Source organism: Abramis brama (assembly GCF_963993115.1).
Source record: "Abramis brama genome assembly, chromosome: 24".
NCBI lineage: Eukaryota > Metazoa > Chordata > Actinopteri > Cypriniformes > Leuciscidae > Abramis > Abramis brama.
The window spans coordinates 12,059,604-12,075,994 of record NC_139986.1 but is presented as its reverse complement, the minus strand read 5'-3'; the positions used below and the strand labels follow the sequence as shown (position 1 = coordinate 12,075,994).

At 36.3% G+C, this 16,391-nt stretch overlaps 1 protein-coding gene across 6 annotated transcripts in view; it reads right to left on the bottom strand.

Annotated features, from left to right (window-relative positions):
- asap1b (ArfGAP with SH3 domain, ankyrin repeat and PH domain 1b) overlaps window positions 1-16,391 on the bottom strand; it is a 90,895-nt gene that overhangs the window by 30,947 nt on the left and 43,557 nt on the right. For all 6 annotated transcript variants that reach the window (XM_084103391.1, XM_084103389.1, XM_084103393.1 and 3 more), the window contains 7 exons: window positions 16,242-16,387; window positions 6,990-7,064; window positions 6,318-6,367; window positions 4,519-4,648; window positions 2,618-2,703; window positions 919-994; window positions 371-457 (listed from right to left, as the gene is read on the bottom strand). In XM_084103391.1, coding sequence (XP_083959517.1) covers window positions 371-457; window positions 919-994; window positions 2,618-2,703; window positions 4,519-4,648; window positions 6,318-6,367; window positions 6,990-7,064; window positions 16,242-16,387 — 650 coding nt within the window. The remainder of the gene's footprint in view (window positions 1-370; window positions 458-918; window positions 995-2,617; window positions 2,704-4,518; window positions 4,649-6,317; window positions 6,368-6,989; window positions 7,065-16,241; window positions 16,388-16,391) is intronic.

Here is a 16,391-nt window from a genome sequence, read left to right as displayed (position 1 = left end):
ATTTCATACTGGCTACCAGCATGGTACAGCACTGGGCACTCCCTCTCACACTCTCCCCTGTACAGGTCGAGCATTAGGGAGGGTTATATATTAGACCCACAGATGTACTGCAAAATTCAACCCATCATATTTCATTCTGTATGGTGTCATGCCACTGAACAATTAACTATAACTCTATATGTGTACATTATTCTAAATATGAAGTATTTATACTCTGGCAAACCATATGTAAATGTAATCATCACTATTGAAACTGTTTAATCACAAACAAGTCACTTGGTTGGCTTTCACAAACTAATTTGGGCAATTAATTGAGAATTTGCCTTGGTCCTAAGATAGAGCCCTGAGGCACACCACACCATACACCTACCTCCTTTTGTTCCAGCTGTAGAGAGGATTTAATGAGATCCCTTAGTGCAGTGAGCTGCTTTTTCTCTTCATCTTGTGTTTGTTTTATCTAAATCACACAAAAGCAAAAAAGAACTTGTTACACACGTACCCACACACCATTAGGGGTGCAATGATAGGAAAAAAAGGAAAAACAATGATATTGTAAAGTACTGAATTATTTTACCTCATAATACAGTTTTAATATTCTCATGCCAAGAATCAATTTTTATTTGGACCAAGTCCAGCAAGGTAAAACATGGCAAATATTAGTCAATGCACAGTTATTTTTATTTGACCAACAATCTTAGGGAAAAATAAATATAACTGTGCAAAGCACAGAAGTGTAATGCAGCTATAAGAGAAACAAGTGAGTATAAGATTGCAATATAGTTTTATATTACTACACATTTAAAAATATCACAATGTGACCCAGATATTGTATTGCCAGATCCCATCCATAACAAATCAAGCTGAAATGTTTTTTACCCAATCAAATAGTTTTAGGATAAAGTAAGGTGAGGTACATACGTTGTAAAGATCAGCTGCTAATTTCTCAATGTACTGCTTCAGCTTATCTGCTGTCTTCAAGCCATCTTGGAAAAAGCTGATAAAAAAACAAAAAAACAAAAAAACAGAATTAGCACTTTTTTTATATTGCAACCAGACACCACCCTCAACCAAAACAGGCTTTGTTTCCTTTCAAAATCTCTTATTTGCATTTTATTTCCTTTTATTAGGTTATTGTTTGTTTGTATTTCTACACGTTTCTTCGAGATCATGTTTTACAAACAGAAGACAAAAGCAGCTTTTAATTTTAAGCACCATACATTAAAGCCATTAAAGACCATACATATTCTGTCAATAGAGTCAGGGGAAATTATAGACAATTTCACAGTCTATACAACACAGAAACTTGCAAACATCAAGAGGAGATGGAGTTAGTGAAAGTAACTTTGAAACATTCAAAGTTTTGAAATAAACAACAACATGCCGTTTTTGAGTAGCTGTGGTGGAAATGTCCAGTTTTAAATACTGGCAGGTGACTAATATAGTGCCAACACTAACAAACTGCCAAGAGTGTGCGTCAAATTAGATGAGTCAGTGGTTCAGACACTGCGGCCAGCCGGCCACACGTTCTGCTATCAAGACCCATCTGATGTTTATGTATGAGATTTGAGCATGATTCTGCATTTAAGTGACCTTGGGGTATTTTATCAAATTAATAAAGAAGTGTAGAGAACTAAGCAAAGCATGCATAATGCCTTCGCTATAACTTCATAAATTTTTTTTAATTGCGATTAAGTTAAAAAAACAAAGGTAACACTCAACAGTCCACTTTAGACATTCTACTAACTAAAAGTAACTTTGCAACTACTCAACTACCAGTCATTAGAGTATTAGTAAACTGTCTGACTAATATCTGATAACATTTTATTTTGATTCCCCCAACAGAAAATTTACTGACTAGTTAACTTTGCATGTCATGTCAACTTTTTCTACTAACCCTTATACCTAACCCAACAGTCTACTAACAGTCTACTAATACTAATACTAACTAATGAGAGTTAGTTGACATGTAGTAGCAAAGTTACTTATAGTAAGTACAATGTCTTAAGTGGACCATTACGGTTACTTTTAAAAGAAAATAAATCTGAAAACTTTTTTAAAGTTAATTATCTATTAACAGGTAATTTCCCTTGATTTACTGATAAACGGGTGCTCTACTAGATACGCTAGTGCTTCTGATAAGTTTTCTTAGAAACCACATAGAACACAGTGGAACTGTTAAAACAGCATTAAAAAATTATAGCAAGAAAAATATTTACTTAATCGCAAACATTAACTTCGTCTTAATAATGACCCATGAAAGTCTTGAAGTGCAAGATAAAGCTTGCAGGTTTCTGCTGATGCATCTATAGGTCAATGATAACACTAGCTCAGAATAACCTTAACCTTTAGAGTGAGAGGGAAAAAAGTGCAACATTTTCAGTTCTTTCTTTCAGATCATCACTTTATTTCAGACCTTCAGGCCAATGACACTTGCAAGGCTACATGGATCAATAACACTTTCAGTTAACAATTTCCTCACATGTCCCATACACATTTATTGTGACAGTTCTACAAACTAAATGTATGATGTATGGACTTTTGGACTACTTATTTAGTATACTGATATTGCAAATATCTGTCAAGGAAAAACACATCTGAACGCAAAAATGTCACTTACTTGCACTGCGCGTGGTAATACTTGATCAAGTTCTGAAGAAGGTCAACCCCTTTTTTGGTCTTTATTTCATTCACTTTGATCAGGTACTGCAGAAACAGACATAATTTGATAACAACACAGTTCAGTATCCCAAAAGTAGAACCAACAGATATTTAAGGATTTTGAATGCTTAAGTGATTTGAAATTTTATTTGTAATACATGACAAATCTACAAGCGCCATTCTGGGGGCACATATTTAAATGTAAATATTTGATTGAACGATTATGCATAACTGTTCTTATTTCAGTAGCAACTGAAAAGGGACAAAAATCTTATCTTCTAAATCTGACACGAACATACAGTGACAAACCAATCCCACAAAAAAAATGAATTAAACATCATCGTAATCCCGGTTTATCCCAGAGGGGTATATTCCAGAACAATGCAAAGACTTGCCAGCTAACAATTTTTTGGCTATGCTCAGAAACTTAATCCGTCCTGTTTGGCCCCTTGCATGTCTGAATATATCTTGAGATGAAATGGCACACATTCTGCTCATCTTAGAGTAAGTGATTTTATTTGTACACAACCTTTGAGTCACAGTTGTTTCATAAACAATGTGAGTCATATAACAGTATGAACAGTTTCCTAATTTAGTTAGAGTGTGAGCTTATCTTTGTTATATTCAGTATAATGCACGTAGTAGCGTATGTGTTTGCTGAAGTTGTCATGGGTTTGCCATTTCCTTTGATGCTTCCTGTATCTTGAATGAGTCATCTCACTGTATAATGAATTATTCATTGGCCTCATATTTGGATTTTCATGTGTAACCACCAAGAAAGGACAACAGGAAACAACCAAAAACAGAAGACTGCTAAATTATGAAAAAGTCAAGACAATCATAAATAATGTCATTGATTTTTTCAGTAATATGCAAATGCCTCTTCTACATTAGTGCTTAATTATAAGGTAAAATGGGTAATTGAATTAAAGTATTAGATTGTATCATGTGATTTGGTCCTGGAGCATTTGAAAAGCAACCTAACAAACCCTTGATGCACAATTAAATGAATTCAAGATGCAATTCTAAATGACAAACCCAATTCATTAGCATGTTAAATAACCCACAGCTATCCTCCCTAATGAACAAAAACAACACTGATGATAATGAATCCATAAAACATCTGCTCAAATGCTGAGGGAATCATTAAACTAAGATAAACAGGCCATTTTCACTCAAATTGAAGCATTACAAACTCCTGATTTATATTAGGAAAACCAATCACAACAGCTAGTGATGTGACTACTAATACAGCAACCTGTAACAGTCAAAGATCCATTTAAGGCCTCTGATTGGCTGCATCTGTGGTTTTATGAATGTTAATATCATTAACAAAACCTGTGGTCTTATGCTGGTGAAAATTGCTATATAGACAGATCTGTAAGCTACATTATCAGTACAAAGTGTTTTGGGTTGTGGGAGCACTAGTAGAAAATATCACTGACCATGGCTTGTACATGTATTTAATGTGTAAGCCTTTAATCTGGAAAAAATATTTAAAAGCACCACAACTATTGAAATATTCCAATATAGGCTACATGTATTCAGCATAATCTAAAAACAAGAAACAGGAAGATTATTTTTCTGCTATTCACTTCTGGAAATATTAAAGATGCTCACTTGCCATTTAATATGCTGCATTTTAGTAACATTGATCCAGACCAAAATTATACAGTATGTTAAGTGTCCAAAATTGTGTTTCTTGAATAGCTTGACTTTTCATAACTGTCTGTATCTATTACCATTCAAAATGAACTGAATATTCATTTATATATTAGTAAACAAAGTTACAAGTTTATATTCCGAATATGATATGGCATGTTTCTGGTAAAAAAAGGACAAGTTGAGTGCACTACAGACCTCACACATCTGTAGTTGGAAGAGCCTCCGTTCTTTCTCCATCTCCTCTGCGATCTCAGCACCAGTGATCTCTGTTCGGATCATCCCGTGCTGCTTGGCGTGCTCACGTTTTTCCTTCTCGATTTTTGTACTGAAAGATTGAAAGAAATTTGTATATTTAGCACAAATTCATCTGAGTTGGTTGGCAATAAGAGTACTGTGTTTATTTCACATCAATCTCACATCTGCGGGGGAGAAAATTATCTCGCTCATGCTTTTTGATGATGCAGTTAAATTACTGATAATTGCAACAGCCCACAGACAAAGTAATCGGTCTGAATGGACAAAAGTGTATAAAGACACAATAGCACAGTGGTTTTCAATCCTGATCCTGGGTGCGTCTCAATCAGTTCCCTAGTTATCTAATCAGGGCACTAATCAGGGAGTCAGGCATTTAAAGGGCTGTCTCAATCGCAAAATCATTCCAGTGCACTGAAAATGTTGCTCCCTAAAACGTCCCACAATGCACCGTGAAAACCAGTGATCATCGATGCTCTCACTATGTTCCCTTAACGGAAGTTCTGAAGATCGAAACATAAATCACATGAGCCAACTCTCTACACAATGACACACGATAGATGTTCTTTAAAATACAAACCATTATTTAATTATATTTCAGCTTAAACATACATCACTAGTAATGAACAATCTAGCAAATAATTATAATTTATTTACGGCAGAAATGTGGCATGTATATATAACAAGCAAAGTATTTATCATAATTTAAATAGCATTAAAAAATTATGTCAGAAAGATTTCAGTTCTGCTTTTGTTCATAAATACCAGTAGTGATGTTGTACACTGAGGACCTTGTCATGTTGCCAGCAATCAGTGTGCCAATGTGTAGTGAGCCAGGGTCCTTAGACTCCTTACTGTACTTACCAGTGCCCGAAGTCGTGTAAAGCTTTGTGTTTTAAGTTGCGTAGTAAACAGGATAACAAGTGTTTCCTCACCTTATGTGGTATATATTACAGCATTTAATTTTGAGCAATATTCTATTGTAATTTGTTATTTCATGTTAACTATTGTGTTTACTAATGTTAATGGGTACAACTTTATTGTTAGTGATGCATTTTTTATTTTATTTTATTTTTATTGTCAAAAAAAGTTTATGGTTGTTATTAATATTGGTATTGTCATCACAAACACTAATACTTTACCTCACGGTTGACATGGGGGAAAAAAGCACGTAATTGGCAACACAACAGTAATATAATAATAGATATTATATATAGCTAAATAGATTCATAATTATAGCCTAAAATATTAGCTTACGATTTACATCAAAGCTGATACATTTTGCCCTTTCTTAAATTCTTCCTCCTTTCTCCTATCTGTTGTTGGAAGTACGGCAAAACTCCTCAAACAGTAAATAAAGTAAAACAATTACAGTCACAAAATACATTTTCTTTTCACTCCGTTTACAACTCTACTAAAATTCACCTCAGAAATGATTCTCATTCAGAGCTTGCAAGAGCTGCGAGTGCGTGCAATGATGCTGTAAACATGCTGGCATAGCAACGTTATAGCTTCAGTTTCCCTTTCCGCATGTATGCCATACAAAGGCCATCTCGTTTAATTCTACTGTACGGTAGGTTGAGGACACTTCGCATATGTCATTCTACAGAGGATGTGTCCTACCTAGGATGCAACCTTCGAAATGAGACACAGCTAGTGTTTCAGATAAATACACAGTGGTGGGTCCCCAGGACCAGGATTGAAAACCACTGACTTAGCTAACATTCATTGAGCAAACTTACAACTTCGTTTCATAGTCCTTCCAAGCCTTGTCAAAGGGTTTTTTCAGGTCCTGAAAACAAAAAAAGGAAAGTATTTAGAACAAAAAAAAAAAACTAATGAGGCAAGTGCAGTAGTTAGAGTGCCTCATTTTCACAACAAAGTAGATGTCAAAGACTAGGTAGTGCACAAATCCATCTGCATCAGCGTTGAAGGATGATATCTTTCCAGCAGTAAGGTAAACGGCACATTAGGACCACAACAGCCTCATTACATCATTGTTTTGATAAATATCTAAAGCACCAATTGTAGATATGACTATTACAGTTACTTCTGGTAACTGACAGATCCCTTAGTGGGTTCTGATTGGCTACTGGTGCAGCAGTCAGATGTCTGATCTTCTGATAGACAAGACATCAAAAATAGCTACACTTAAACCACTCTCAGATTCAGTTCACTAGATTAGAACTGCAGTGGGCTAGTCTAGTTTGTGATGTAATGAAGCTATTTACTAGAACAGAGCTCAGGTACTTCTACAGGTCTACAACATCTTCTTTCAAGATATTATTTGTTTCTGGGTTTGTATCCAAGTGCAATTGGATGATGATAAGAGTTTTTTCTGCATCTGCATTTGTATTTAGCCTCTGCAGGTCTGACGTTCTATGAGACATGGTCTGAAAAAAAATATTTCTCACCCCCTTCACGCCTTTCAGGTCGCCTTTCAACAGAGAGTCCAGAGTGAAGATCACATTATGACTCAGATTCTGGAGCTGCAGGAAGAGACGGTGAAACAGAGCAGAGACTGTGTTAATACGATACATGACACTTGGCACAGCATAAGCACAGCACAGAAGAAATAAGAGAAAACATATCAAATACAGCCATCCACACAAAGAGCCTGTTGAGAGAGAGACGGAACCGTATCAGGATGAGCAGACCAGCATTGTCATCCAATACTCCGGGACAGATCTTTTAAATTAATCAACATTAATGTTTCAGACCCAAGAGGCCCGATAGTTTGGAATCAAGTAACAAGATGTGACCCACTGACGTACTACACTGTCTTATAAGAGCTTAAGATAGTGATAATGATAGATTGAGGACCAAGAAAGAAAGATGATCAAAGGCGGATAACTGATATATTGTGCATCCCAAATAAAATATATTATGGCCGACAACTTAAATGACAATCACTATTATAAATCTACATAATTGTGTCTGTTTTTAAACAAACAGCATTCAACAAACGGTAAAACATTATAATATAGCTGCAAGCAGCAATTACCGGGGCCAAGCACAATCAGATGACAAGACATGCCAACATTGCTGAAAGTGTCAGACCAATGAGCAATTAAAGACATTAAAGAGGATTTTAGGCAAAATGCCTGAAAAATCATAGAAACAGTGAAGAAAAATATGATTTAATGGACTATCACTTTCGACCAATAGGTGGCGCAGTTACAAAACTGATGTGATGTGGTCAGAGTGAAGTGACAATGACACATACAAAGTTTGGTGTTAATATGTCAAGGCATTGCAGAGATAAAGCCTGAATAGTCATTTTGGCATCATGCCTCAGCTTTGCTGCTGTGCTATACGAAAACGGTTTCATCAATCGACACGAAATCCATAACTTTTTGTCGGCACAGTCTGGAGATGATACGATTCGATTTTGGTGAAAATCGGACAAACGGTCTAGGAGGAGTTCGAAAAAGTAGGTTTTGAATGAAAATCAAGATGGCGGACAGGAAGTTTGGCCAAATAAGGAAAACTTGGTATCTATGTTCTCGGCTTGACCCAAGGAATCTATTAAGACCCGTGCCATTTCAATAGCCAGATTTATTCAAAAGTTATTAGCCTTTTTGGAAATTTTGTTATAACTTTTGACCACTAGGTGGCGCTGTCTTGAAATATTTTGGTTGCCTTCAGGGGATGGTGCTGATGACACAATCTGAGTTTCGTAATATTACACCAATGCATTTGTTTAGTATAGCATTTTATTTCACAAAACTGTATTGAAGTCAATGGGAATTTCATATTTTGTTCAATTATAGCGCCACCAAGAGGCTCAGTCCCACAATTTTTTTTACGTGTCCTCAGAGTGAGCCCATACATATGTGTGTCAATTTTGGTGAAAATATCTCAATTCGCTTCGGAGTTATAGACATTTATATGAAAAAACACGAAAAAAATGACTGACACATGACTTTGATTGGAAATTAGTACCCCTAAACATCAATATTTTCGCATTTGGGCATTGGTGTATAGCTATCGACCTATGTTTCCAAACTTCTGACGGTGGTTTCGTCTCGATCGGACTAGCGGTTTCAAAGATATAGCCAAATGTTTTTTAAGCACTAAATCACAACGCTACACAAACCGTAAGGCGAAACCTAGCATGTTTGGTATCGTAGGACTCGGCAACGATTCAGGAGTCTAAAAAGATGAGTTTCGTGAAAATAAGTCGACCACACCCAAAGTTATAAGCATTTGAAAAAAAAAATTCACCACTAGGTGGCGCTGTTTCGAAACTTCTCAGGCTCATTCAGGGCATTGTGCTGATGACCCATACCACGTTTCGTAACAATCCGTTCATGCGTTCATAAAATACAGAATTTTAGCACAAAATTCAAAATGGCCGACAGCCAAAACGACCGATATGGTCAAATTGGATATCAGTCGACTCGGCATGTTGCCCTGAATCTAACGAGACCAATTTTATGATTTTTGGACAAACTGTTCAGAAGTTATAAGCAAAAATAGCCATTTTTCATATCTCCGGACCAGTAGGTGGCGCTGCGCCGAAACACAGCATGTAGCCTCAGGTCATGCTTGTGAGTACAAGTACCAAGTTTGGTCTGAATACGATAAACCGTTGCGGAGATACGGCCTTACGACTGTTTTTGCTAGCGCTACGTAAAATGTATTTGTGCGTTTATCGAAAACGGTTTGACGAATCCATTTGAATTCCATAACTTTTTGTCAGCACTACCTGAAGATGATCTGGTTCAATTTTCGTGCAAATCGGACAAACCGTCTAGGACGAGTTCGAAAAAGTAGCTTTTTTTGAAAATTCAAGATGGCGGCCATATTTTTATGACGGAAAATGACGTCATAGGGTGCAATCGAATCGCCATGAGCTCAGGAATCAGAGGAAAAAATAATTTTGTTGATTGGCCTTACGGTTCAAAAGTTATTAGCAAAGTAAAAGTGAAACTTTGGACAGGTGGTGGCGCTAGAGGGAATGACTTAGAAACACCAAAATTGGTGTATTTAATGTTGGGACTGTCCTCTATCAGAATGTCAAACCAAAACAACTTTCCCGCAATCGGTTCTATGGGCTGCCATAGACTCCCATGGCGGAAGAAGAAGAAGAAGAAGAAATATAGCTGCAAGCAGCAATTACCGGGGCCAAGCAGAATAAGACGACAAGACATGCCAACATGTCTGAAAGTGTCAGACCAACTGCAACAATGAGCAATTAAAGACATTTAAAGAGGATTTTAGGCGAAATGGCTGAAAAATCATGTAAAAAGTGATTCAAAATATGATTTAATGGATTGTCACTTTTGACCAAAAGGTGGCGCTGTTACGAAATTGATGTGGTGTGGTCAGAGTAAGGAGACAGTGACACATACAAAGTTTTGTGTCAATATGTCGAGGCATTGCAGATATAAAGCCTGAATAGTCATTTTGGCATCATGCCTCAACTTTGCTGCTGTGCTATACGAAAACGGTTTCATCAATCGACACGAAATCCATAACTTTTTGTCGGCACAGTCTGGAGATGATACGATTCGATTTTGGTGAAAATCGGACAAACGGTCTAGGAGGAGTTCGAAAAAGTAGGTTTTGAATGAAAATCAAGATGGCGGACAGGAAGTTTGGCCAAATAAGGAAAACTTGGTATCTATGTTCTCGGCTTGACCCAAGGAATCTATTAAGACCCGTGCCATTTCAATAGCCAGATTTATTCAAAAGTTATTAGCCTTTTTGGAAATTTTGTTATAACTTTTGACCACTAGGTGGCGCTGTCTTGAAATATTTTGGTTGCCTTCAGGGGATGGTGCTGATGACACAATCTGAGTTTCGTAATATTACACCAATGCATTTGTTTAGTATAGCATTTTATTTCACAAAACTGTATTGAAGTCAATGGGAATTTCATATTTTGTTCAATTATAGCGCCACCAAGAGGCTCAGTCCCACAATTTTTTTTACGTGTCCTCAGAGTGAGCCCATACATATGTGTGTCAATTTTGGTGAAAATATCTCAATTCGCTTCGGAGTTATAGACATTTATATGAAAAAACACGAAAAAAATGACTGACACATGACTTTGATTGGAAATTAGTACCCCTAAACATCAATATTTTCGCATTTGGGCATTGGCGTATAGCTATCGACCTATGTTTCCAAACTTCTGACGGTGGTTTCGTCTCGATCGGACTAGCGGTTTCAAAGATATAGCCAAATGTTTTTTAAGCGCTAAATCACAACGCTACACAAACCGTAAGGCAAAACCTAGCATGTTTGGTATCGTAGGACTCGGCAACGATTCAGGAGTCTAAAAAGATGAGTTTCGTGAAAATAAGTCGACCACACCCAAAGTTATAAGCATTTGAAAAAAAAAATTCACCACTAGGTGGCGCTGTTTCGAAACTTCTCAGGCTCATTCAGGGCATCGTGCTGATGACCCATACCACGTTTCGTAACAATCCGTTCATGCGTTCATAAAATACAGAATTTTAGCACAAAATTCAAAATGGCCGACAGCCAAAATGACCGATATGGCAAAATTGGATATCAGTCGACTCGGCATGTTGCCCTGAATCTAACGAGACCAATTGTATGATTTTTGGACAAACTGTTCAGAAGTTATAAGCAAAAATAGCCATTTTTCATATCTCCGGACCAGTAGGTGGCGCTGCGCCGAAACACAGCATGTAGCCTCAGGTCATGCTTGTGAGTACAAGTACCAAGTTTGGTCTGAATACGATAAACCGTTGCGGAGATACGGCCTTACGACTGTTTTTGCTAGCGCTACGTAAAATGTATTCGTGCGTTTATCGAAAACGGTTTGACGAATCCATTTGAATTCCATAACTTTTTGTCAGCACTACCTGAAGATGATCTGGTTCAATTTTCGTGCAAATCGGACAAACCGTCTAGGACGAGTTCGAAAAAGTAGCTTTTTTTGAAAATTCAAGATGGCGGCCATATTTTTATGACGGCAAATGACGTCATAGGGTGCAATCGAATCGCCATGAGCTCAGGAATAAGAGGAAAAAAGAATTTCGCTGATTGGCCTTACGGTTCAAAAGTTATTAGCAAAATAAAAGTGAAACTTTGGACAGGTGGTGGCGCTAGAGGGAATGACTTAGAAACACCAAAATTGGTGTATTTAATGTTGAGACGGTCCTCTATCAGAATGTCAAACCAAAACAACTTTCCCGCAATCGGTTCTATGGGCTGCCATAGACTCCCATGGCGGAAGAAGAAGAAGAAGAAGAAGAAGAAGAATAATAAGAACGGGAACAGATACAATAGGTGCCTCCGCACCTTCGGTGCTTGGCCCCTAATAATAATAAGAACGGGAACAGATACAATAGGTGCCTCCGCACCTTCGGTGCTTGGCCCCTAAATATAGAGCAGGGATCCTCAAAAAGCAGACCGCGGTCCGGTTCCAGACCCTGGCTTGGTTCCAACCAGGCCGCGAGACATCATGACAACGGTAGCACTATTTTACCTTTTCTATTGTTTAAAGTGAGCAGCTTCATAATAAACAATGTTATAAAAGGGAAAATAATTGTGTATATAGTATCTTTCTGTCACATGGCCTTACATAGGTATCTAAATGTAAAAATAATAATAGCCTGATAAAACATCTGATCTTATCCTTTAATATTCATATCCAATTGAGCTAAAATTATGAATTGTACCAATTTTTTGTATTTTTTATTCTTAGACACCACTGCTTTGGCTCTGAAGGCCCAATATACACATCTTTGATGACTCTTTTGACTGTTTAGTGGTTTTTATTTTTACAAAGTACAACTGCTGCCCAGATTTTTATATATATATATAAAAAAAAAATATATATATATATATATATATATATATATATATATATATATATATATATATAATTAAACTATTATATTAAATGTATAACTATTCCAAAAAATTGTCCGGACCTCCGCTCGTAAGGAAATGTAGAGACCGGACTTCTTGGAACTTCATTGAAATAACCCTGATATAAAGTATAAAAGAACTGTGAAGCACTTTTGAAACATTGCATAGAAAATAACATACTGTTCGAAATGGAAAATGTTCTTTTGTTTTCAATATTGGCAAAATCAGATGTCAAATATGAAAAAAGCAACTGCTCCAGTTATTGACACTTTTTGACATATGCTTGGGTGACGATTTATTATTTTATTTATTTCATTTCTATTAAATAAAACATAAAATGCCATTTGGAATATTTTGACACAGTTGGGAGAAAAAAAGTCATAAAATGGAAAATAAAAAGACCGTAGTGTGCAAAGTAAAAAAGTACATTTCTAAAGTCACCTGAGATGTGTGTGTTTAAGGTCAGAGTGCAGATAGTGAGATTAATGTGTTTAAACAGTCTTTTTCTTTAGTGTGTGTGTAGTATCTGATGTGATGAATAGCTCGTCTGGCTGATAATGCTAGTGGCAAACGAACACCAATATAAAAGATATACTGCCCCACAGAAAGGCTGGTTAACAAACCAACAAAGAGCAGTCCTCATTGAATGTCTTCATCATTTCATGCAAATGTGAAACTTTCATAAATGAGGTTTGTTGTGATCGGGAGATAAACCACAACGTAGTACTTCTGTTCACTTCCTCTCGGCCTCACTATTCTTCATTCTCTCTTAATGGATGTTCTTGTTTCAGAGTGATAAATACCTCAGCTTAGTGCCAAAGCAGTCTAAAAGCACCACAGCCAGACAACAAAGTGTCTCTTTTGAGAGAGAGAAGAGATAGCAGAAAACCAAAAGAATGAATTCTGCAGTTTAACTCTGTTTCATACAGATAAGTTATTGACAGCTGAACTATTTTAAGTTTGAACGTGTATTTCAAGCCTCAGTTGCAGGAAAAAAACAATTTGCCACACAGCACAATGTGAATGCTGATCGCCTGCTGTGTGTGTATTGGTCCATCAGCGTTCCAGTGAGGCTATGGTCCTCAGGAGGGTGTTGTGGAAACAGAGAGGATATACTGATGACACAGGAACCAAAGGAAATGAATCAGGGAAATGTTAATGCTGTTGTCAGGAGAGGATGACAGCAACACCGAAAATACACACACAGGAAACCGTACGTTAGTACACTGGACTGGTGGAAAATCATGAACACAAAAGTTAACCAAATTATTAAGATAAAACTGTGGTAGCTTGGTATAAGATGCCTCTTTTAAAACTTTTAGGTTTGAAAAAATGTTTTTAATACAGGACATTTTGCAGTATTATATCTTAATGTATTATGATTTCATTGGTTGTTTAATGGTCGACAGATATGGGTTATTTTGACGGCAGATGCTGATGAAGATTTCTTATAAAGCAAGGTGGGCGATAGGGCATAGGGTTGGGTATCGTTTGAATCTTAACGATGATTCTTGATTCTGCTTATCGATTCCGATTCTTATTGATTTCTTATTTCGATTTGAATAAGGTAAAAAAAAAAAACTTAAGATATTCACATGTAGTTTTTTGCGAAACATTTAATTTGTAGCTGAATATCATGAACAAAAATCAACAAATAACATACACAAGGAACGTTTGCCTGTGGTTTAAAAACACCATAGAAAAACAACTAGCCTAACTAATATATAAATTTCAAGCATTATTAAAGACAACTAAACACTCGGTAGTTAAAAATTAACAAATAAAAAAATAGCAATCGCAACAAATAGATACAACTGAACAAAGATACGATTGAAATAAACAGTACTGCTCTATTTTCAGTTATTCAGGTATAGAAACTGTAATCAAATGTAAAATACTGCTGCACTTTTAGATAAAATATACATTGCAAATATAGTTACGAAAGTTATTCAAGTCAAGAACAAGTGAATTTTCTCTTTGTCTTTTGTTGTTTGATAAGTGTTGTTATAGAGACCGCAGCTGCTGTCATTTTAAGAGTTGCCCAATATAGTTACACACGCCTGCATCACTGAAAACAGCGCGCACAGTTGAATGGTTTAAAGTCATATTGATATGCTCACAAAGGAATCGATAAGAGAAGCAAAAATTATATTTTATAACAAGTATCTGATTCCTGACCTCAAGTATTCGATTTCAGAATTTTTGTGTGGGGAGATTGTATAGATACATAGACGCCAATGATCTATCTTTTCGAGGCCTGAATTTTGACTCAGTATTATGAGTATTGTGCATAATTTTTACAAAAAGCTTTATGCGTATAATGTGGGAAATAATTATAATTTGAAATCTTTCTTTCAAACTGTAATTTAACACAGAGAGTGAGTAAAAAAAGAAATTACATTTAAAAAAAACATTTTGTATTTTACTGTACATCTGGCGCTGTCAAAATAATTAAAGTAATCCAGCTTAAGATGGTTTGTTGGTCTTAGTTTGTTTCTCAATCTGGTTAGACTGCTCTGGTTTACTGGATGTAAGTGTGGTTTTGAGCACTTGTCAGCTGGTTAGTTTCATCTCTTTAGCTAGACCAGCTGAAGACCAGCTGAAAACCAGCTTGTTTAATATACTTTGCATTAGGGTTATGCAACATGAAATGTTTTTATTAGGAATAGGAATTTATAGTATATTGTACAATATTATTTTATTGCAATCAAGTAAATAAACAGGGCTGCATGATTTTTTGAATAAACATTTAAAATGTCATTCATGTTTGCAGTGTTTTTTTGTTTGTTTTTCAGGGCCACAAAAAAAAGGGATTATAAATCAATATGACTATGAAATAATATCATAATAACAATAATAATAGTTATTATTAATACAAAATAAAAATATAAAACAAAATAAATATGAATATTGTAGTATTTTACTGTAAAATTAATCTGGAGTATTTAATAATAATAATAACAACAATAACAATAACAACTGTAGAATGACAGTACTCATTTTTATGGTTATCTTAATTTCTTAATTTTCTAACACTGAAAACACTGAATCATGAGCTGTACGCATGTAAAAGAACAGTGCCGCGCTTCACTCTGAAACACGCAGCGCATATATTTAATTAAATCACAGCCTTTGTGCAGCCCTACAAGTAAAGTATTTTGAAAATGATAATGTATGTTAAGAAGTAGCGTCGATAAAAAGTTAAATGAAAATGAAAATAACGAATTTTCTCCTTTTTCCAGCAGCTGTGCAGTGCTGGAACGCTAAGCCTCCGCTCACACAGATACGACTTCCCTTCCGCAGAGCTCGCCAGCATTCACACAGTGATTTAGGAATGTGTGTGTTTGTGTGCGTGTGAGGGGTGAAAAGGAGACGCACTGTAGCTACTGCAACTCCTACACTCGAAATTTATGGCTCTATCTCCACGTTTCTGCCAGGAGGAGAGATCAGGATAGATTACAAAAGCCCCTCTAACTCACACACATCCACTAGACACACAATTTTCACATATTTCACACATCTCTGAACGCATCCGCCTCTGACACCAACGCAGAGAACTCTACAACCTGTGTAGAAGGACACACACTTTAAGCTCTTTAACACTTTCCCAGAGGCTGATTCACTTTAAAAGGATCTAGTATGCTGTAAAGCCTTAAATCTGTCCCTACATTGGGCTTCAACATAAACCAAAACAATCTTTTCTTTTTATTTCTATGATCTAGTATCATAGAAAAGAAACCCGCTTTTAAGTGCATGAAGTCTTGGATGTCCATTCATTGTGGTTTAAAGATCTGTTCACGTAGAAGACTCACCAGGTTCTTGAGGAGGGTGGAAAGCTCTTTAGTCAGAGTAGAGAACTTAACAAAGGCTGTGCCCAGATCTGGATTATCCCGACTGATGAAGTTACTGCCAAACTTATCCAACGCTTGGGCGTACATCTCCTCATTTTGAATGTGATCTGA